Genomic DNA, 24,868 nt, shown 5'->3' with positions numbered 1-24,868 from the left:
TGAAGTAAATTTAAAGTCCTATGAAATAACTTCCTGTTTATGAAATGAATGTTCTTAATTCCCAGGTAATTTGGTAACATTTCTACAGAAAGTCCTTAACGAAAATCTCTCATATGAATGAAAGTCAACATTTTAGAATGAAGTGTAACATGCACAAAACAACAGTAAGTACAAAGACAGCAAATAACATTTTATATTTCTACCTAAAAATTCAGCGTTACCTTCCCCAAAAACTTATAATTCTATTCTACAATGAATCACATAAACAGGTCAAATTTGGATCGAATTGAGTACAGAATCAAAAGTCATTCAACAATCACATTCCTATCTGAAAACATGGAAAGAAGCATTTCCACTCAAATTTTCAGGAGTTTTTTAATATCTCATAAGTGTGTCACACTTTATAAATACAAGTACACTGCTTGAGAAAATTGATCATGAATTTCTAAATATATTTAATTAAACAAAAATTAAATTAAGATTTTAAGTGTCTGGTTAGAGCTAAATATAATAGAACACCATACCTAAAATATAAATTACATTTTTTTCAAAGCTAAACAAAAATTTTTTAAATGCCCACAGAGTATTATATCTCTACAAAGCTGCACAGCCTAAAAACAAAGTTTCTTTTATCACTCATGATAAGACCAACATTTAAAACAATAAATTAAAAAATAATAAAAAATAAATAAATAAAACCTGTTTTATTCAGAATAAATTTTTCATCCACAAAAAAGAAACTTATCTTTAAAAGTTGCATAATCAATTTTTATGTCAATTTTTTGAACTCTCATAAAAAGGGCCTACAAAGACAACACCTTTATCAATTTCTCAAATCTGGTAAATCAACGGCTTACTGTATTACAAAAGTTGCTGAAAATTTTTTTTTAATTAAAAATATCAAACAACTAAGTTTTACTGACTTGTTTACACATGTATATTTCCTATTTTTATCCTACTATCCATTATTTTAAAAGCATTCCCCCTTTTTTTAGTACGTATAGCTTTAGGTGTAAAAATAAGAATGAAAGCTATCAAAATACTAAGTGTTACATTAACTATAGCTGCCTCTGTACTTTTCGGCATCCTCAGATTGTTTTTAAGTGAACATGTAAGTACTTTCAAAATGAAAAAATTTTTTCAACTTGCTTACCACCCAGCTTCTTCACAAGGCTCTTATATGCCAATCTTTTATGGTAAATTAGGTAGAAAAATGATGTGAATTTAAACAAACATTTTCAGGGAAAAAAGAGAATGTCAGAGAATGGGAAAATATAGCCTTAAAGCATTTTACATAATGCTATCTGTAATTACTTTAAAAGCAGGTGGTAACAACTAAAAACTTTGGCAAAAATTTTTTTCTGCTTCAAATTTACTATTTCCCAATGAAAATGAAAGTAGATTAGTTTTGTGTGAAAAAGGCCCAATTGCATTTACATTCTAAGTCATTTTCAAGGTCTCTAAAGTGATCTCAAACCGTGGACTATTAATATCACAAAACGGATTAAAGCAAGCTAAAGACAGAACCTAGAAACTAACTAGTTTTTTCTTTAAGGCAAGTTATCAGACACTTTCTGATATGGAAAAGAATCAACAAAACTATTTAGCATAATAAATACTATAAATAATAAAAGTAATGCAAGGCCTCTTACCAATTTCAGCAGGTAGTTGTTTGATTTTGTTCTCTCGAATGCTAAGCATGCTGAGTTTTGACAGGTTTTTGATGTCTTTTTCCACAGTAGTTATACGATTAAAGCGAAGGTAAAGAGTGGTGAGAGAATCTAGCCTATACACCACTGAAGGAATTTCTCTCAGTTTATTATGCCGTAAATCAAGCATCCGCAGCTTCTTCAAGTTATCAAGAGAGTCAGGCAAACTGGTAAGTGAATTTTCACTTAGAGCCAGTGTCATGAGATTTACTAGACAACCCACTTCCGCTGGGAGGGACTGTAATTTGTTGCTATATAAATAAAGTTCTGTTAATTGAGTCAACTCCTTGATTGATGATGGCAATATGTGTATAGACCTCTTGGATAAGTCCAAACGCATTGAGTTCTCTTCCCGGCATTTGTTGAGCTCTTTAATCACCTCTGCATTGCTAGATTTTTTTCTAGTCCCAGGTGCTGGATTTGGCCGTTTGATCGTATTATCAACCGAAAAAGCCACCCCTGGCGGGGCAGCACTGGAGTCCTTCTTTCCGTCTTTGGCATCTCTCCCTTTGGTCTTAGGTTCTTTTTCTTTGCTCTCTTTCCCAAAACCTCCAGAGGCTTTTGCCTCCTTTTCTCTTTCCTTGGCTGATGGTGCTTTGGGATCTTTCTCTTTAGAGTCTTTTTCTTTTCCTAAACTACTACTCATGGTGACTCAAGCTAGGGCAAAAACTACATGAACTCCTTTTATTTACCAACAAAAGAAATTCAAAGATGAAGAGACAAAGATCCTACACAGTCAAAAAAGGCGTTGGCTTGAAGAAGTAATCTCCATCTGTTACATGCTGGATCTAAATCCACTATGCCCATTTCTGATAACTCATTCCAACTGGTAAAATGGTGCTGGTCAATCAATGATTCATCAAAATTCCTGAAATATAATACAGAGAGAGTATTAAATTACTTTAGGTTATAATTTATATTAAGTAAATTGGTGCTGCAAACAATTTTAGTGACAATTTTGCTATTTTCCTATGATTTGAAACGGTAAATATTTATTGAACACATTCTACATTGCAAAACCCATTAAAAAACTATAAAAATTCATAAAACAGGCTCTAACTTTGAGGAATTTACAGTCTAACAGGAAGAGGTAAGACAGGAACAAGTAATCAAAGTGCAAAATTCTAAAGTGATGAAACATGGGAGAAATCACCACAGCAGCTAATTTTCTAAGTGCTCTCTACGAACAAACACCACTGCAAGGAATTTACACACATTATATCAGTCCTATGAGATAAATCCTTACCCCTATCTTACACACAGGGACAACTGAGGCACAGAAATATCTTTAAATAACCAGCTTTGTGATCTTGGTAAAGTAATGGAACTAAGATTCCAAAATGGTGGTACACTGCCTATATATGCCTAACTACTACAGTAAAACTGCTGTATCTGCAGCTAATTAACAAATAGGTTCAGCAAAAGGAAAGACTTGAAAGGCAATAATGAGAGAATGGAGAGCAGTGGAGTAAAGAAACAAGATTGAAATACATATGGAAAACAGCAAATAAATCAGAAAAGGGGCTCTAAGGACCCCTTTTGAGAAACAATAACAGAGCACTCTCCATGAAGCCTATATTCTAGGAACTGAAAAGGTAGCTTTTTCAGTTAAAAGTGAGAAGGATTAAAGGGTTCTTAGAAATAGACAAAGTTCACTGGTAAAAATGACTAACCAAAAAGACTCACAAAGGTTGAAAATACAAGGGGAGATGGAAGTAAGACAACACTAGGCTAATAAGATCTATTCTTGGTATAAGACTAGAATGATGATCACCACATTTAATAATTATTTACTCAGAAAAACACATCAATAAGCCATATATATGAAATATATTCCTTAGTCTTACCTTAAATGCATATGTGAAAGCTTTACAATACTGAATCTTAAATTACAATAAAAGGCTTTTGATTCCATACAAGTTAGAATAATAATTCCATACAAGTTAGAAAAATACTCTGGTTTTCACATTAATTGTAACTTAAAACCCTAACAAAACACATGAAGCAACTAGCAGAATATTCTGAAAAGTGGATAAAAGAAGACAGACTGGTTAGTAAAGGACAGGGAAGCCTGGAGGGCTGCAGTCCATGGGGTCGCAAAGAGTTAGACATTACTTGGCGACTGAACAAGAAGAACTAAAGAACAAACAGAGATAAACAATACAATAATTGAAATGAAAAATACACTAGAAGGAATCTACAGCTGAATAACTGAAGTAGAAGAACAGAATAAGTGACATGGAAGACAGAATGGTGGAAATCACTGCCATGGAAAAGAAAAAATAAGAAAAAAAAGAAATGAAGACAGACTGAGAGACCTCTGGGACAACATTAAATGCACCAACATTCACATTATAGGGGTTCCAGAAGGAGAATAGGGAGAGAATGAACCTGAGAAAATATCTGAAGACATAATAGTTGAAAACATCACTAACATGGGAAAGGAAGCAGTCACCCAAGTCCAGGATGCTCAGAGTGTCTCAGGCAGAATAAACCCAAGGAAGAATATACCAAGACACACAGTAATTAAAGGAAAAAAAAAAAATAAATAAAAGCAACAAGTGAAAAATGATAAATAACATACAAGTGAATTCCCATAAGGTTATCAGCTGATTTCTCAGCAAAACTGTACAGGCCCAAGGTGAATATGGCATGACGTATTTAAAGTGATGAAAGGGAAAAACCTACAACCAAGAATATGCTAGGAGTTCCCTGATGGTCCAGTGGCTAAGACTCTGCAATCCCAGTGCAGGGACCCAGGTTCGATCCCTGGTCAAGGATCTAGACCCCACATGTCACAACTAAAGATCCTGCACCCTACAACTAAGACCTGATACAGCCAAACAAATTAAAAAAAAAAAAAATACTATACCCATCAAGGCTCTCAATCAGATGTGACAGAGACATCAAATGCTTTACAGACAAACAAAAGCTAACAGAATTCAGCACCACCAGACCTGCTTTGCATCGATAAAGGAACTTTTCTAGGTGGGAAACAGACCAGCAAACTTAAAACAACCTTGCACATATATTAGACTATTATATCAAAACCTCATGGGAACAACAAATTCCAAAACTATGATAAACAGACCAAAAAGAAAAAGCAGTCCAAACACACTAAAAATTAAAAATGGTCATCAAACGAAAGAGAAGAGAACAAAAGAGGAAAGTAAGAAAAAAGGCCTATTAAAAACAAACCCAAAACAAGTAAGAAAATGGTAATAGGAACATACATATTGATGATTACTTTAAATATAAGTGGATAGCTATTCAACAGATGTAAAAAAATGAAATTAGAACATTCTTTAACATACAGCACAAAATGAATGAAAGACCTAAATGTGAGACCAGACACTATAAAACTCTTACAGGAACACACAGGAAGAACACTTTCTGACATAAATCGCAGCAATATCTTCTTCGATCCATCCCCCAAGAGTAATGGAAATAAAAACAAAAATGAACATATGGGACCCAATTAAATGTAAAATATTTTGCATAACAAAGGAAACCATAAACAAAACAAAAAGACAACCCACAGAATTGGAGAAAATATTTGCAAATGACGTGACCAACAAGGGATTAGTTTCCAAAATTTACAAATAGTTCAGGGGGCTCAATATCATCAAAACAGCTCAATCAAAAAAGGGTATAAGACCTAAATAGACATTTCTCCAAAGAAGATATGCAAATGGCCATGAGGCACATGAAAAGATGTTCAACATCACTAATTATTAGAGAACTGCAAATCAAAACTACATTGAGATATCACCTCACATCAGTCAGAATTGTTACCATCAAAAAATCCACAAACAATAAATGCTGGAGAGGGTGAGGAGAGAAGGGAACTCTCCTACACTGTTGGTGGGAATGTAAACTGGTATAGCCACTGTAGAGAATAGTATAAAGATTCCTTAAAAAACTAAAAATAGGGCTACCATAAGATCCTACAACCCCACTCTTGGGCATGCATTAGAATCCAAAAGAACACACGCACCCCGATTTCAGTACTGCTTACAATAGCCAAGACATGGAAGAAACCTAAGTGTTCAACGACGGAGGACTGGATAAAGAAGATGTGGTATATACAATACAATGGAATATTACTCAGCCATTATAAAGAGTGAAATAATGCCACTTGCAGCAGCAACATGGATGGATTCAGAAACTGAGTGAATTAAGTCAGAAGGAGAAAGTGAAATATGATATCACTTCTGCGCAGAATCTTAAAAAAAATGATACAAATGAACTTTTTTACAAAACAGAAATAGGCTCATAGAGAACCTATGTTTACCAGGGAAGCATGGTGGAAAGAGACAGCTAGGGAGTTTAGGAATTACATGTACACACAATTATATTTAAAATGGATAACCAACAAGAATCTACTCTGCTCAGTATTATGGAACAACCTAAACAGGAAAGAGTAGCTATATATACACGTATAACTGAATCAATCTGCTGCACACCTGAAACTAACAAAACAGTTTCACCCACTATATTCCAATATAAAGTAAAAAGTTTAAAAAGACAGAAAACATGTAAACTGCAGAATGATAAAGAATGGTTCCATCTGTATAATGTTTCAACACATACAAATTAATATACATGGTTTGTGAACACATACATACATACATTTAGACACACAAAGGATTGAGAAACATCAAATTTAGGATAGTGGTTTCTAAGCTGTGGTTCCAAGGTGGCTTTTAAGTTGCAATTGTAAAGACAAGTAAGTAGAACGCTAACCCAATGTTTGACAAGTGGATTTCAGTAGAGTCCAAAGTTATGTTTTCATTTTGAAGCAAATGGGCAAATGAACTCTGAGTCCTCTCCTGGCTGTATGAAAAGATTTAGAAAGCCATCTTCTTCTAGTTATTAGAAGAATATTTCTTTATCAAACAATGAGAAATAATACCTATCAAACTGATTAAAAAATAAAAAAAGAACTGTGCTGGTGAAGACACAGAGAAACTTACACTCTCATAGACTGCTGATGGGCATACAATCCAGTAAAGACTTTCTGAAAATATGACTTCATAATATGATTAATTTGGCTTTTGTCTGAATAATAATATAAATGTGAGAGTTACAAATCTGTGTAAGACAGAAAAAAAAATAAAAGAATACACCCTCAAACTGTTCATTTACCTGCTTACCTCTCTCTCTAGAAAAAGATACTGGGTGATGAGAGAGAGAAACAAGAAAAGGAAATGCCAGGGAATGAGGTAAAGAGATTGAAGTTGAGACCAAATTATAAAGGGCCATGGATACTGAGCTAAATGAGTTTGGACTCTGCCACAAATTCTTCATCTAGGATCTTACACATACCACATGGAGAACACTGATGAAACAGATAGGCACTTTAAGCCTGACTCATCAGGAAAGGAACTTAGGTATCTACATCTGTCTCAGTCTAGCAAATCTGTTATCAAGTCTTCAGTTAAACCCTTTCCCAAAAAGCAGATCTCCATTTCCTCTGCTTTTACCTGCCCAGTCCTAGTGGTACAAGACTTGCTACCTCCGTTCAGATAGGTTGAGAAATTTATAAACTACTATCACACGATTATATTTGATTTCCAAAGTAACCCTCTGTTAAGCAGGTACCCCAGGAGTGTTACTCTCATTAACAGATGAGTTAACTAAGGTTTATGGAAGTTAAATTATCTGCCCAACAGTATGGTGGGAGTCTGACAATAATAACACTAGAGGTAGCAGCAGATAATGTTTATTTAGTACTTACTACTTGTCAGGCACAGTGCTAAATGCTTTTAGCTCTTATCTCATGAAGTCCTTGCAACAATTCAGAGGAAGATTAACATCCATTTATAGATAAGGAAACTAAGGCTCAAGAGTAATCAAACAACTTGTCAAAGATCACACAGACCATAATTGACTAAGTCACAAGGCGAACACAGTTCCAACTCCAAAACCCATGTCCTAACCACTATACTATTTCAGAATATATTAAATGGTTATACATAACCATGTAAATAATCAGGATTGACACAGGAATCAAGGAAAATTTTTAACGGAGCAAGATTTTAAAAGGTAGGATTGCTTTCTATAGTCTGAAGAAATGCTAAATTTAAAAACCCAATATAGAAAACCTAAGTATCTTCACAAAATTATTCTCCCTTCATATAGATCACACTAGTAGTTTGCTAAGAAATCTGATGTTCAAATGAGAAATTTCTTGCAATAATGTATTATTATAGCCTAAATGCATAATTCATATAACTTTCAATTCAACAAGTTCAATTAGTTTCTACTGAGTGGTATCTTCCTGAAAAGTAGGATAAAAAGAAAATATTTTATAAATTAATTTTAATTCAGTACCTTACAGTTTAACTCTACAACCAATTAGTTCCACTTTTCCATTAACAGAATACATAAATGCTTCAATAACTGACCACTAGAAAGTGATAACACAGCTCAATTTAGAAACATGCCTGACGCATACATCTGTAGCCGATGCACTAATTATTAAAAACTAGTACTAACTAGTCCCTTCTAGTAATAGTGTCATAAGATCCAGCAATCCCACTCCTGGGCATGAATCAGGAGAAAACCATAATTCAAAAAGATACACATACCCCAATGTTCACTGCAGCACTATTCACCCTAGTAAGGTCATGAAAACAATTTAAATGTCCATCAACAGAGAAGATGTAATATATATTACACAATGGAATATTAGTCATAGAAAAGAATGAAAAATGCCATTGGCAGTGACATGGATGGAACCAGAGATTGTCATAGTGAATGAAGTAAATCAAAGACAAACAGCATATGATACTGTCTATATGTGGAACCTTAAAACAAAAATGTACAAATGAACCTATTTAGAAAACAAACAGAGTCACAGATATAGATAACAAACTTATTTTTACTAAGAGGGAAGTGGGGGAGGGATAAATCGGGAGGTTGGGAGTGACATATACACACTACCATATATAAAACAGATAACTAAAAACAGTCTACTGTGTAGCACAGGGACCTCTACTCAATACTCTGTAATGATCTATATGGGAATAGAATCTTAAGAGTGAATATATGTGTACATATAATTGATTCACTTTGCTGTACAGCAGAAATTTATAGAAATTGTAAAGCAACTACACGCCAATACAAAATTTAAAAAGAGAACATGCTTAGTTTTTAACTATTTTTCTCTTGCCTAGGATAAAGAGAATTATTCACATAAGTGGGGGGAACTGGATGTCCAGAGACCTGAGGAGTTCTAGCTGTAGTAAATGTGACTCGCCTTATAACCTGACTCAGTCTCTATCCTGCATTCTAATGTTAACTGTACGTATCTGCTAGCTAACTTCTGATCTAAAGGAATTTGGTTCAAAGTATTATTGAAAAACATAGATTTCAAAGGGGGAAACTATCGTACTTCAAGGATTCACAGAGAATTTCTTTGAGACTCTATACAAACTCACTGCTACCTAAAAACAAACAGGAGGAGGAACTCAGGGGCAAAAACAGTAGATCAATTGTAAAAAGTCTTCAAGGACAAAAAAATATGACCAAGAATACTGAGTTCTAACAATATAGTTCAGTATAAAAACAGGTAAATACTGTTAAACACGTAAGAACTGAAGGAATATTGTTCCTATGATTGCTCTTGAAGAAAACACTAGTTAATATAATTCAAACACCCAAAAGATAAACAGAAAAACTACGACCTCCTGGGCCTCAGTGCCACCCACCAGTGGACTAACACCAAGTCTGGGACCCTGAGGCCCCACAGTCAGAGACTCCAGGATCCAGCTCTAGCTACCAGTTAGGCACACCAACATCAGGTCTCAGGCTGTCCCACCACCGGACAGCACAAGCCCCACTCACCAGTGGGCCAACATCAGGTCCAGAACTACTGTGGCCCCACAGCCAATCTAAGACTCAGCCCACCCACCAGCAGGCCAGCACCACCACAGGGCTCCTCTGTCCATGGAGCCAAATGTGCCAGGACCCAGCCTTACCTGCCAGCTGCCAGCAGCCTCCACAAAAGGCGGGGCCTGGCCACCAACCAGGCCACCCACAGAAGGCAGCCCACCACACCACAAAGGCCAAGAGAACACACGCAGAGGACATTTTTGGACCTTAAATCTCTGGGGACTACCGGGGAGTGTGCTACTGGGACCTATAAGACATTTTCTATATAAGGCCACTATTCCAAGGTCAGGAAACGTAACCAACCTATTGAATAAACAGAAGTAAAAGCAGGAACCTGGGATTCCCTGGTGGCTCAGTGGTTAAGAGTCTGCCTGCAATACAGAGACGCGGGAGAAACAGGTTTGATCTCCCGGTCAGGAAGATCCCCTGGAGAAGGAAATGGCAACTCACTCCAGTATTCTTGCCAGGACAATCCCATGGACAGAGGCGACTGAGCACAAAAGCAGGCAAAATGAGGGGGAGCAATTTAAAACCCACAAAGAAGAACTAAGTGGAGATAAGGAATCTACTCGATAAAGAGTACAAGGTAATGATCTTAGAGATGCTCACAGAACTTGGGAGAAGAAAGAATAAACACAGTGAGATTTAAAAGAGTTTAGAAAATATGAAGGGCAACCAAACAGAGATGAAGAATACCATAAATGAAATAAATACATTAGAAGGAAACAACATCAGATTAGATGCAAAGGAATAAACAAGTGAGCTAAAATCAATAACGGAAATCACTAAAGTTGAAAAGAAAAAAGAATAAAAAGAATACGGACAGTCTAAGAAACCCCTAGGACAACATCAGCATACTAACATTCACATACAGGGATCCCAGAAATGTGTATGGGGTGGGGGGAATGGGAGGGACACAGAGAACATATCTGAGGACATAACAGTTGGAAATTTTCCTAACCTAGGGAAGGAAACAAGACACCCAGGTCCAGAAAGTACAGAATTCCAAACAGGATCAAACAAAAGAGGACCACATCAAAGATACATGGTAATTAAAACAGCAAAAGTAAGAGATAAAGGGAGAATATTAAAAGTAGCAAGGGGAAAGCAACAAGTTATATACATAAAACTACCAGCTGTTTTTCAGCAGAAACTCCACAGACCAGAAGAGAAAAAAATGGCATGATATATTTTTAAAAATGAAAGAGAAAAATCTACAATCAAGAATACTCTCCTGAGCAAGGCTTTCATTCAGATTTGGAGGAAAGAGCAAAAGTTTTACAAACCATCAAAACCTAAAAGAGTTCAACACCACACAACCAGTTTTGTAAGAAATGTTAAAGAAAAGGCCACAACTAGAAATATGAAAATTACAAAGGAAAAGTCTCATTGGTAAAGGAAAATATATAATAGACTGATAAACCTTGTAGGAAGATTAAAAGACAAAAGTAGTAAATATCATCTGCTACAGTTTGGCTGGGAAGTTCTGGTTAATCCACCATAGTCACCAGACATTACACCTTTGGATTTCTATTAATTTCGGCCTTTACAAAATTATCTTAATGGAAAAAAATTCAATTTCCTGGAAGACTGTAAAAGGCACCTGGAATAGTTCTTTGCTCAAAAAGATAAAAAGCTTCGGGAAGATGGATATGAAGCTGCCTGAAAAAAGGCAGAAGGTAGGGGAACAAAATGGTGAATACGTTGTTCTATAAAGTTCTTGGTGAAAATGAAAAATATATCATTTACTTAAAAACTAAAAGAACTTTTTAGCCAACCCAATATATAGAGAACATTCCATCCATAAGTAGTAGAATAAGCGTTCTTTTCAAGCACATATGGAACATTCTCCAGGATAGACTATAGCTAGGCCACAAAAAAGTCAGTAAATTTAAAAAGACTAAAATTATATCAAGCAACTTTTACAATCACAAGATGTGAGAAAAGAAATCAGCAAGGGAAAAAAACTGCAAAAAACACAAACACATGGAGGCTAAACACACTAAATATGCTACTAAACAAGCAATGGATCACTGAAGAAATCAAGGCAAAATTTAAAAAAAAAGAAAAAACCCAGATAAATGAAAATACAATGAGCCAAAATCTATGGGACATAGCAAATGCAGTTCTAAGAGGGAAACAGTGATACAAGTGTACCTCCGGTAGCATTAAGAACCTTAAACAACCTGACCTTACACTTGAAAGAATTAGAAGAAGAAGAAATAACAAAACCCATTGTCTGGTGGCTCAGATGACAAAGAATCTGCCTGCAATGCAGGAGACCCAGGTTAAATCCCTGGGTCAGGAAGATCCCCTGGAGAAGGGAATGGCAACCCAGTCCAGTATTCTTGTCTCAAGAATCCCTAGGACATACAAGCCTGGCTGGCTACAGTCCATGGGGTTGCAAAGAGTCAGACATAACTGAGCAACTAATACACACTTATTTACTTAATATCAGCATAAGCAAAGAAATCATAAAGATCAGAGCAAAAATACAGGAAACAGAGACCCAAAAGAATAAAAAAAAAAAGCAATGGAAACTAAAAGCGAGTTCTTAGAAAAGATAAACAAAATTGCTAAACCTTTAGGCAGACTCATCAGAGAGGGCCCAAATAAATAAAATAAAAAATGGAAAAGGTGTTACAACCAACATCACAAAAACAAATGATCATAAGAGATTACTATATGAACAATCGTATGGTAATAAAATGGACAACATAGAAAAAAAGGACAAATTCCTAGCAATGTACAATCTCTCACAACGGAATCAGGGAGAAACAGAAAACATGAACAGACTAATTATCAGGAATGATATCAAATCAGTAATCGAAACATTCTCAACCAACATAAGTCCAGAACCAGACAGCTTCATAGATGTCTATTACCAAATATCAGAGCTTCCCTGGTGGCTCAAATGGTAAAGAATCACCTGCACTGCAGGAGACCCAGGTTCAATCCCTGGGTTGGGAACATCTCCTGGAGAAGGGAATGGCTACCTCCTCTAGCATTCTTGCCTGGAGAATTCCACAGACAGAGGAGCTTGGTGGGCTACAGCTCATGGGGTCACAAAGAGTCAAACACGACTGAGTGACTAATACTTTCCCTTTCACAGTACTTTATGCTGCTTTATACCTTTCAGTACATCTCAACAGTTATAGCTTGATCTGTATCTTAATCTCTTAGTTATAAAAGGTGAGGAAATAAGCACAGAGCTATAATAAACATAGATGAACGAAACACACTCATTAAAGGAAAATGTCTGATATTAGATCACAAAATAAAATATAACTGTGTATACTAGATTCACCCTCATCCTTCCCAAATGTGAAAGGATGAAAATGAAATACAAGCAGACTCTGTATGTTCAAAACAACATAGGGATTACACTGGCACAAGGATATTCACTGTAGAACTATATGTAAACAATAATATATTCAAATAACCTAAATGGGCAACAGACAGTAAAGCTTTCTGGGTAATAGTTAGAACTCTGTAGACAGACTGCTGGAGTTCAATTTCCAGTTCCCCAACTACCTAGCATTTTACTTAAAGTTTCTATGCCTCAGCTAATTTCTCTGTAAGAGGAGGATAAAATAATACTACATACCTCTCAAGATGTGGTATGAAGATTGTGATGAAGATTAGTAATAAGTATTAAAATGCTTGTTAAAATAGGCCCTAGAACATACAAAGCACTGCAAAAATATTAATTATAAATAAGTGAGAAAAACCCAGCTGTAGAACAGCATATTGTACTACCATTTATGGGAAAATGTATATATATAAATATATGCTTATATGTACAAAATACAGAGGTACACACAAAACTGACAGTGGTTTTGTAGAAAAGAAAACTAGGCAGAAGTCTCAGAGTAGAAGAAAGATTTGCTGCATGTGTCTGTATCTTTTGGACTCTGTATCATAAGCATATATTGACCAGACAGAAATCAGTACTTAAATTACCCTTAAAAATCTTAAGGAATCTAAGATAACTGAACACAGTGCCATTTTTTTCTACTAGTTCTCTGACCACTATGCCTAAGGTACATTTACTCAGATCAAAGGTTACAAACAGGAAACTCTTAGAGACAAATGTATTTCTTCAAAGTATCTATGAAAGCTCAGATATTTAATATGTTACTGTATAATATGCAAAAGGAATTTATCTTTGGAGACAACATTACAAATACAAATGTCAAAAAAGTGTTCAAAGTAAAGTGCATATAAATACCAAAACATTAGAAATAACTTACAGGCACATCAACAGTGTTAATAAATTATGGTGCCACACAATGCAGCATCATTCAGACATTTAAAATGATAGCATACACACATAAATTTAAGTATAAAATTACAATTTTGCACATAAATGATAAACAGTACATTATGGACTCTTCAAAGTTCCTTGGACTGCAAGATCAAACCAGTCAATCCTAAAGGAAATCAACCCTGAATATTCACTGGAAGGCCTGTTGCTGAGCTCCGATACTTTGGCCACCTGATGCAATGAGCCAACTGCAAAAGATCTGGAAGCTGGGAAAGACTCAAGGCAAAAGGAGAAAGGGGCAGCAGAGACAAAATGGTTAGACAGTATCACTGACTCAGACAGACATGAATTTGAGCAAACTCTGGGGGACAGTGAAGGACACATGGGGTCAGAAAAAGTCAGACAAAACTTAGCAACTGAACAATACCAACAACAAACTATGGACTCTTTCCACACAAGAATACAGACATCCTTCATTCCTTTTCATTGTTATAATCTGTGGTATGACTATACCATAATTTACTTAATCATTCTCTTATCAACTGACATTTAGGTTATTTCTATTTGCCTTCTGGGGGGGGTGGGGAGCACAAATAATGCTTCATTGAACATAAATCTTTATATACAGGAACCAGTATTTCCATAAGGCAGAGTCCTGAAAGCAGAACTGTTTGATCAAAACTAAAGTGCATTTGAAATATGTATGTTAGTGTCAGTTGCTCAGTCGTGTCCAACTCTTTGCAACCCTCTGGACCGTAGTCCATCAGGCTCTTCTGTCCATAGAATTTTTCAGCAAGAATACTAGAGTCTGTTGCTATTCCCTTCTCCAGGGGATCTTCCCAATCCAAGAACTGAACCCTGGTCTCCTGCGTTGCAGATTCTCTACTGGCTGAGCCACCAGGGAAGCACTAAAACATGTATAAGTAGTTCTAAACCGTCTTCTTCCAAAGAGAATGCATAAATCTACACTCTTTCAATCTCGACAATCATTATTCTTTCTCATTTTTATCAACATGATGTATGAAAAATGACATATTATCTAATCTATATTTTTTTAAATTAGTGACGGTGAAGAAATCTTTCCATTCTTCCACTGTTTGTGGTTTTCAGGCAAAATATGGACCTTAGCTACATTATGTGTAATACTCATCATGGTTTTAATTTTTCTTAATTTGCCAACATTTTATCATTGGAGAAGGAAATGGCAACCCACTCCAGTATTCTTGCCTGGAGAATCCCAGGGACAGAGGAGCCAGGTGGGCTGCCGTCTATGGGGTCGCACAGAGTCGGACACAGCTGAAGCAACCTAGCAGCAGTAGCAATCATTGGAAGTTTCACATACAAATTCAGACTACTACTTCTCATTTAAAAAAAAGTTTTAAATCTGGGCACCACTGGGTCAACATTTATTAATGACAAAAACTAGTGAACAGAAGTTGTGCCCACACAGTGCTCTCCAACCCAACAATCTCATATATAATCCCTACTGAGTTCACTCACTTATGTTACCTGCCTGATCTGTTGCAGGAATTTAAGTTTAGCATTCCACTACTACTGAGTTACTTGGCTGTAACTAGTTATGAAAATTCTTCCTATGAAGGATATATATATGTGTGTGCGTGCGTGCGCATACATATAGGTAATTATATAAAGTATTTCCTGTCTCAATTTCTTAACTTAATGATACTGTTCATATATACATATATAAATAAATTGTGAAGTCTTAATCAAATGACAGCAATGTTTATCCTTGGTTATAAGAATGGCTTTCACTTTTATTTACCTTTGTATCATTTTTTTAAATATATACAAGAAGAATTTCCTCCTTTTACAATCAGTGAGGGGGGGGGGGGAGAAAAAGCTATGTTCATTTTGAAACAGAGAATGATAGTTTGGTTATCTTTAAACTGACAAAGAAAACTCTAATATATGATACCAGAGGAGGGCAACATAATAATCAAACCCATTTAAATTAGTCCACAATAGCTCATGAGGAACCAAATATAGCCAATATTTCAGATTTGAACTGTAATGTACACTGCTTTTACAAGAGATATTCAAAAGTGCCTGGAGTGATCTGATTCATACTGAAGTTACAAAACCAAATTTTTGAATACTGGCAGTTCAGAAACCAGCTTTTTCTCCAATTATGAATATTTCAATTTTCATAAATAACAGTTTCATTCAGTCAACATTTAAAACATACTAAATGCCATGAACTGCACAAGGTGCCAAGTATGCAACCATAATAAAGCATATTATCCTTACCTGTAAACTAACAAACAAGTGTAAAGGCAAAAAGAGCGTGGTAAGAGCTGTTGAAGCACAAAGGCACTTATGAGCCTTGGAAAGGCTTCTTGTTAAAGAGACAAAACCTAAGAAGAGATCAACTAGAGTGGGAGAGGGGCAGGAATCCTAAAGTCATACTGACTCCTCTCTCTCCTTCATCTTTCATATCCTAACAATCACTAAATCCTACTCGTACTTCCCATAAAATTACTTCCCATAAAAATGACTCTTCAACATCTCTTTATTCTCAATGCCATTACCCTGAGCCAGGTACACTGAGCATTCTCCTGTAATAGCTTTGTAACTGGTCTCAAGCATCCACTCCCCACCTTATTCTTAATCTAATCACTACATTGTAATTAGAGTAATCTTTCAAATACTCAGGGATTCCCTGGTGGTTCAGATGGTAGAGTCTGCCTGCAATGTGGGAGACCCAGGTTCAATCCCTGGGTCAGGAAGATTCACTGGAGAAGGAAACGGCAACCCACTCCAGTATTCTTGCCTGGAAAATCCCATAGATGAAGGAACCCGGCAGGCAACAGTCCATGGGGTCGCAAAGAGTTGGACACGACTGAGCGACTTCACTTTCTTTCTTTCTTTCTTTTCAAATACTCAAATCTAATCAACCAACTGTCCAAATTAAAACACCTCGATGGGAGAGGGGGTGGTCCCACAAACATAGCCCTCAGGATAAAATCCAAAATTCTTAGCAATAATTCTCAAGTTTTTCATGATCTGGCCCCTGACTTCAGCCACAACTCCAACATTCCCCACCTTGTCCTCTGGTCACATACACTTCTTTGCAATCCCCCAAGTCCTGCTAGCTCTTGTCCCTAAGACTTTACATGAGCTATTTCATTTGATCAGAAACCAGCATAAAATGATTTCGGTTCGTTGCCAAGGCAAACCATTCAATATCATAGTAATCCAAGTCTATGCCCCAACCACTATACTGAAGATGAATTGGAACGGTTCTATGAAGACTTACAAGATCTTCCAGAACTAAAACCAAAAAAAAAAAAAAGTGTCCTTTTCATCATGGGGACTGGAATGCAAAAGTAGGAAGTCAAGAGATACCTGGAGTAACAGGCAAGTTTGGCTTTGGAGTACAAAATGAAGCAGGGCAATGAATAACAGAGTTTTGCCACGAGAATGCACTGGTCATAGCAAACACGCTCTTCCAACAACACAAGAGACAACTCTACATATGGACATCACCAGATGGTCAATACCAAAATCAGATGAATTATATTCTTTGCTGCTGAAGATGGAGACGCTCCATATAGTCAGCACAAAAAAAGACAAGGAGTTGACTGTGGATCAGATCATGAACTCCTTATTGCAAAAAACAGGCTTAAACTGAAGAAAGTAAGGAAAACCATTAGGCCATTCAAGTATGACGTAAATCAAATCCCTTATGATTATACAGTGGAAGTGACAAATAGATTCAAGGGATTAGATTTGACAGAATGCCTGAAGAACTATAGACGGAGGTTTGTGACACTCTACAGGAGGCAGTGATCAAAACCATTCCTAAGAAGAAGAAATGCAAAAAGGCAAAATGGCTGACTTAGGAGGCCTTACAAATTGCTGAGAAAGGAAGAGAACCGAAAGGCAAATGAAGAGGAAAGATATACCCATCTGAATGCAGAGTTCCAAAGAATAGCAAGAAGAAATAAGAAAGCCTTCTTAAGTGAAGTATGCAAAGAAACAGAGGAAAACAACAGAGTGGGGAAGTCTAGAGATTTCATCAAGAAAATCAGAGATACCAAGAGAACATTTCATGCAGAGATGGGCACAATAAAGGACAGAAACGGTATGGACCTAACAGAAGATATTACAAAGAGGTGGCAGAACTGTACAAAAAAGGTCTTAATGACCCAGATAACCACGATGGTATGGTCACTCATCTAGAGCCAGACATCTTGGAGGGGGCCTTAGGAGGCATTACCATGAACAACGCTAGTGGAAATGATGGAATTCCAGCTGAGCTAATTCAAATCCTACAAAATGATGCTGTTAAAGTGCTGCACTCAACATGCTAGCAAATTTGGAAAACTCACCAGTGGTCACAGGACTGGAAAAGGTCACTGCAATGACAAAGAATGTTCAAACTACCTCACAATTGCACTCATCTCACATACTAGCAAGGTCATGCTCAAAATCCTTCAAGCTAAGCTTTAACAGTACAAGAACAGAGAATTTTGCAGATGTTCAAGCTAGGTTTAGAAAAGGCAGAGGAACCAGAGATCAAACTGCCAACATCTGCTGGATCATAGAAAAAGCAAAAGAATTCCAGAAAAACATCTACTTCTGCTCCATGGCCTATGCTAAAACCTCTGACTGTGTGGATCACAACAAATTGTGGAAAATTCTGAAAGAGATGGGAATACCAGACCACCTCATCTGCCTCTTGTGAAACCTGTATGCAGGTCAAAAAGCAACAGTCAGAATTAGACATGGAAAAATTGACTAGTTCAAAATTGGGAAAGGAGTATGTCAGGACTATATATTGTCACCCTGCTAATTTAACTTACATGCAGAGTACATCATGGGAAATGCTGGGCTGGCTGAAGCACAACTGGGAATCAAGACTGCCGGAAGAAATATCACAATAACCTCGGATATGCAAATGACACCACCCTTATGGCCGGAGACAAAGAAGAACTAAAGAGCCTCTTGATGAAAGCGAAAGAGGAGAGTGAAAAGGCTGGCCTACAGCTCAACATTCAAAAAACTAAGAGCATGGCATCTGGTCCCATCAGTTCATGGCAAATAGATGGGAAAACAATGGAAACAGTGACTTTATTTTCTTGGTTTCCAAAATCACTGTGGATGGTGGCAGCAGCCAAGAAACTAAAGACACTTGCTCCTTGGAAGAAAAACTATGATAAAACTAGACAGTATATTTATAAAGTATAAAATATTTATATTTTATATATTTATATTTATCAGTATATTTATATTTATCACTTTGCTGACAAAAGTCCTTCTAGTCAAAGCTATGGTTTCTCCAGCAGTCATGTACAGATGTGAGAGTTGGACCATAAAGAATGTTGAGCGATGAAGAATTGAGGCTTTCAAACTGTGGTGTTGGAGAAGACTCTTAAAGAGTCCCTTGGACAACAAGGAGACCAAATCAGTCCATCCTAAAGGAAATCAACCCTGAACATTCATTGGAAGGACTGATGTTGAAGCTGAAGCTCCAATACTTTGGCCACCTGATTCGAAGAGCTGACTCATTGGAAAAGACCCTGACGCTGGGTAAGATTGAGGGCAGGAGAAGGGGGTGACAGAGGATGAGACGGTTGGATGGCATCATCGACTCAACGAACATGAGGTTGAGCAAACTCAGGGAGATAGCAAAGGACAGGGAAGCCTGGCATGCTACAGCCCATGGGGCTGCAAAGAGTTGGACATGACTGGGCAACTGAACATCAACAATAGAAACAGGTTTACAGTTCTTCACTGAGCTAGCTCCCTGCACCCTTCAGATCTCAGTTTAAAGATCAGGAAAAGTCTTTCCTGACTACTCAAAAGCATTTCTGAATACTGTCTCACCTCTCTGTGTTCCCACTTAAAACTTCCCCTATCAGAGTATTTTTCACACTGTATCATACTTGTCAGATTAGCTATTTCACTCCCTCATTTAAAGCAGCGGGAAAACAGGGAGCCTATTGTCTTTTTCACAGTTTTATTCTAATAGTTATAAAATAATACCTAACAGTTAATTTATTGAAAGAATTATTAAGTATTTGTTAACTTGGGCTTTATCTACCATAGTAAATAGCAGCCTTCCTACAGTATTACTCTAAAGTGTTTTACAACTTCAAAGATACTGTGAACTTTTTATTAAGCACACAATAAGCATGTAGTAAACACTTGCTGAAACCAGTTGAACAATAAGCAAAGACAAAAATCTTGTCTCATTGCATATACTCTATGTACTCCTTATACTCTACTTAAAATTAAATCACTCAGATTTTTTAATGAGTAACTAAAATGGCAAGATTTCAACTATTTTCTTTGTTTATACAGATCTGAAATGCTCCTTATATTCTTTTACTAGTTGAAAGAACTAAACTTCTCTCCCCTCCAAATCACATAAAGCAATGTATTTTTGTAATTCAAGTTAAAAAAGGAATCTTCAAAACTGGAAGACCAAAGATTGAGAAAGTACCCAAAATTAACATGTTCAAGGGAACGTTATTGTTCAGAGAGAAATGGAAAAACACTGCCTTAAGCAGCATGAATGAACATGATGCAAGAGTTAATTTTCATGTAGGCTAAAGAAATAGCTGTAAATAAACTGTTCTATATTAGTCCATGTTAATTAGAATCAAGGCAAGAGTGCACAACTCACAGCATCTCTAAATTTATTTTCCCCCCTCTGCTAAAGAGGCAAAATGAAATAGTTTGGACTAACACACAGGGAAACTAAATTTTATACAGCAACAAATACATGAGAGATTTTCAAGAAATTTGGTATTCCTTCTTATGGGAAGGCACAAGATTTATTATGTAATTTTGATTCTGAGCAAACAAAAGTTTTGAGCAAAGAACTGAAAATCTGTTTACTCAACCTAAAAGTCAAGCCATAAATGAGATTACAGCTTTCTTGTACAACACACTTCACTATATACCTTATTGTAAGATTCTCCAGCAAAATAAAAGGAAGAGGTGGGATAGGGGGAATTTAAATGTCTTAATATAACTAAGATATAATAATTAATGTCATATCTCGATCAAACTTAATCTGAAAAGTCCGTACACCAGTCTAAAAAAGAAAAAAAAGATTTATGAATATTTGCTTTAACAGCCTTTCTTTCCCAGGAACTCAAAACATGTCACACAGAACCTAAGTATTCTCAAAGAACACTTTACTCTTCATTTAACATGGGCTAATTGGCAATAAGTCAAAAAGCTGGTTACCTAATTATCAGCGTAAAGCAAACGAGATAAAATGTAATTGCTAGCTTAGGTTATATGCACTAAGATGACTACAGTATTTAAAAAGTATTTTCAACTTAGAATTTTATTTTCAGTACTTTTAAGCTAAAAATAAATCTTTTAATTAAAAAAACTTTTAAAGCAATTTTTTAAAAATTGCTTTTTGTATGTGTAAACCCACACATTCCTTCACTAGATCTTATCTGATCATAAAGTCTGTCCATTACTCATTCTATAAACTATCAGAAACTGTCAGGAAAAAAATACAAACAAAAATAAATTTACTACACATATCAAGATTAGAGGAGCATGGTCTCAAGGCAGGTATATTACATTTAGAGTCAGTATTTAATAAGTTGCCTTTATTAGAAAACAAAGTTTTTCTCATATTCATATAGTTCACTTTTTAGACTATTTAGATGAAGACCAGTATGCTCAGTTAGTTATTTATCTACTCATCCTAACAGCTGTTAAAACAGGATTTACATTGCATTTGGGGCCTTAATAATATAATCTCATTATCTCTGTATTACATTTTACAAAATACCACAAAGCAAAACTCTTCCTCATACAAGATCAAAAGAAAAACATGGAATAGTCAAGCCCAATTGAACTTAAGGTTAACAAAGACTTTCTCCCATCAGAACCTACTCTAAATATGGAAAGGCAGCCCATGCTTATAGATTTGAATATACATATATATTTTTTAATTTTTTTGTAATCTAACATTAAATCTAAACAGTTCCCAACTGGTTAGATGTACTATCTACTACTGTGAGACTATAACTGCAAAATATGAGTCACACTTAGTTTACAGAAGCTTTAATGTAAAAAATTCTTACATCATAAAAATGTAAATCATTTAGTAAATTGCAGGTAGCAACTGATTTATTTAAATTATGCCAGAAAAAAACAACAACATTATTTGGCCATACTTAAAGCAACTCAAATATCAAATTGTTAGTTATAAAAGCTGGATAATGGTATGGTCAGAAAAAAGATTTTTATTTTTACACATCATCTACCTTTGTGGATTATTCATTTGCAAAGGGCTTCCCTGGTGGCTCAGCAAGTAAAGAATCTGCCTGCAATGCAGGAGACCCTGGTTTAAATCTTGGGTCGGGAAGATCCCCTGGAGAAGGGATAGGCTACAACTTCAATTATATGAAACTTAATTTTAACTTTCTTTAATAAAACAAAAATCTTCAAGATCTTACTACAGGGTCATTATAAAAGTATCAATTAGCATAATGTGAGGGGGGGGAGGGTGTGTGTGTATAAAAGTATCAATTAGCATAATGTGGGGGGTGTGTGTGTGTGTTTATAAAAGTATCAATTAGCATAATGTGTGTGGGGGGTGTGTGTGTGTGTGTGTGTGTGTGTGTGTGTGTGTGTGTAAATATCAGGTATAAGTGAGCTCCAGTTGAAAAAAGGCCAGATAAGCTTATTTTTGCATGTAGATAACTAGTTATGCACTAAAGCATTACTCACAGAGCTAACTCTATAAAAATTACATAGCTGACTTTAAAGGCAAATTTATTAAGTCCTTGCTTTTTCATATCACAAAATCTTTAAACTGAAACATTTAACTCTAAAATCCATTTGTCTGATAATAATAATTAGTGTAGATCAACTCAGTACCTTTTTAAATTAACAAAATAAGCTGGTAAAAAGTATGTTTTACAAATGTCTTGACAGTATACTGTCCTGAACAACAGATATAAACTAGTCTCATACTTTACAGTTAGTTTCTAATCAGTTTCACTATCTGTTTCTCATGGTCTGACACAATGCTGCAACATTAGGGTTGCACAACATTCTGGGGGAAATGAATAAAATTATTTACATTGAAATACTTAAGTCCTGTATACAAGCATCATGACGAAAAATTTCACAAGAGTTGTCAAACTTTTTAAATAAAAATATTAATAAATTTTAATAGAATTTTTAAGTGCTTGTTTCAAAAACTGTGACTCTATTTTAAAGAATCATTGTTCTCAAGCCCCAAAAAATTTTTTGCTTTTCATGTCTTATTTGCAACCTAAAACATCAACTGATTTATGTCACTCACTCACCCACTGACCATCATTCTATTTGATCATCTTGAGGTCTTTCCTGACCAATCCAAAGGCCAACACAGTCTCACGTTCTGGGCCTTCAATATACTTTGTTCTTGTCCTAAATACTCATGTTCTGTGTGTACTACTATAAGCTATTATATAACAGGAGGTGGGATAAATTAAAAAATACTGCAGCACTATAAGCCATTTAGCATGCTGAGTTTCCACAGTTGCTTAGTGGGTGTTCTGAAACTAGGCCATACTTCTAGTATTAAGAATTTCAAATCCCTACTTCCAAAGTACAGAAATAAATGTTTTCAAGATTAAATCATAAAACCTTACTATTTTAAGCTGCCTGGTATATAAGTATCCCATTTCTATGATTTTAAAACTGTAATTAACACATGGTAGATAAACCAATATTTGTTTTAGCAACAAAATAAGAAATAACTAGCTCTTTTACCTATCCTTATATAGTCAGAGAACTCAATAGATTACAAAACTAAGACAAAATAAATTTATGGGAACCAGAACTAAAGCCCTTTAAGTGAAATATCAAATTCTTTATCCCAAAAGACATAAAAAACAAAGTTGAATTAAAAATAATATATTTCAGGTCATCCAAGCTGCTACATTCTATAGACTTCTAAAACAAGTAATTATGACCTCCAATCTAATTTTTCCAGTCTAGGTTACCAAAAATAAACAATAAAACTGTCTTTAAGGACTTCCCTCATAACTCAGTCGGTAAAGAACCTGCCTGCAATGCAGGAGACCCAAGTTCAATTCCTGGGTCAGATAGACCCTCTGGAGGAGGAAATGGCAACCCACTCCAGTCTTCTTGCCTGGAGAATCCCATGGACAGAGGGGCCTGGCGGGCTACAGTCCATCGGATCGCAAAAGTCGGACACGACTTAGCAACTAAATCACTACTCTCTTTAACAGTTTAAAAGTTGTTTTATGTCACTTTGACATATCACTGCAACAGGGATGTTTTCATTCAAAACTGATAAACATGTTGTTACTCAGTTTTACATATTTCGTACCTCAGTACACAAAGAAACACATGGTAGGTATAAAATCCAAACGTTTTTAAGGCAGTAATAATATACTGCACTAAATCAGGACTTTTAATCATATTCTTCAACTTAATTTTACTTCATAAATATTATTAATACCTACTATATTTCACCTCATTAAGCAAATCTTTCCAATAACAAAAGGCTAACATTAAAACATTATCATTTTAAATGGAAACCTTTCTGAAATATAATACCTGCTCCTGTGTCATTATCAAAATTTACCAACAGCAATTAATATCTTTGTCATGATCTTACATTATCATTTCTGCGATACTATTCTACATATAAAACAGCATCTTAAAAGATTTTAAGTATTTATCACATTAATTTGCCTTAAACTGCTATATTTTTTAATGCCTTACGTCTGCTTTTTAAGTACTTTACCCTTGCTCTTATTTTCAACTTTCATATGGCCTCTAGAAGCACCCTAGTCCTTTCTACATTTGGCTACCAAACTTTAAAATAATTGCACATTATAAAATTTTAAAGATCCCTCAGTTAAGGCCTAGGGGGTTCTAAGAGCAGAAAATGTATTTAAGAGCAAAAGCACTATGATATCTTTGTCCTTTTCAGTGGCCTGTTTGTCTGGGGGCCCTAAACAAATTTTCTATC

General features: G+C 35.7%; 1 protein-coding gene across 3 annotated transcripts in view; it reads right to left on the bottom strand.

The window, feature by feature from the left end:
- The window catches only part of SHOC2 (SHOC2 leucine rich repeat scaffold protein), an 81,188-nt gene that overhangs the window by 49,375 nt on the left and 6,945 nt on the right, over positions 1-24,868 (bottom strand). For all 3 annotated transcript variants that reach the window (XM_065923307.1, XM_065923306.1, XM_065923308.1), the window contains exon 2: positions 1,653-2,577. In XM_065923307.1, coding sequence (XP_065779379.1) covers positions 1,653-2,355 — 703 coding nt within the window. In that variant the 5' untranslated portion in view covers positions 2,356-2,577. The remainder of the gene's footprint in view (positions 1-1,652; positions 2,578-24,868) is intronic.

Source organism: Muntiacus reevesi, chromosome 2 (genome assembly GCF_963930625.1).
Source record: "Muntiacus reevesi chromosome 2, mMunRee1.1, whole genome shotgun sequence".
NCBI lineage: Eukaryota > Metazoa > Chordata > Mammalia > Artiodactyla > Cervidae > Muntiacus > Muntiacus reevesi.
This window is presented reverse-complemented; position numbering and strand designations above follow the sequence as displayed.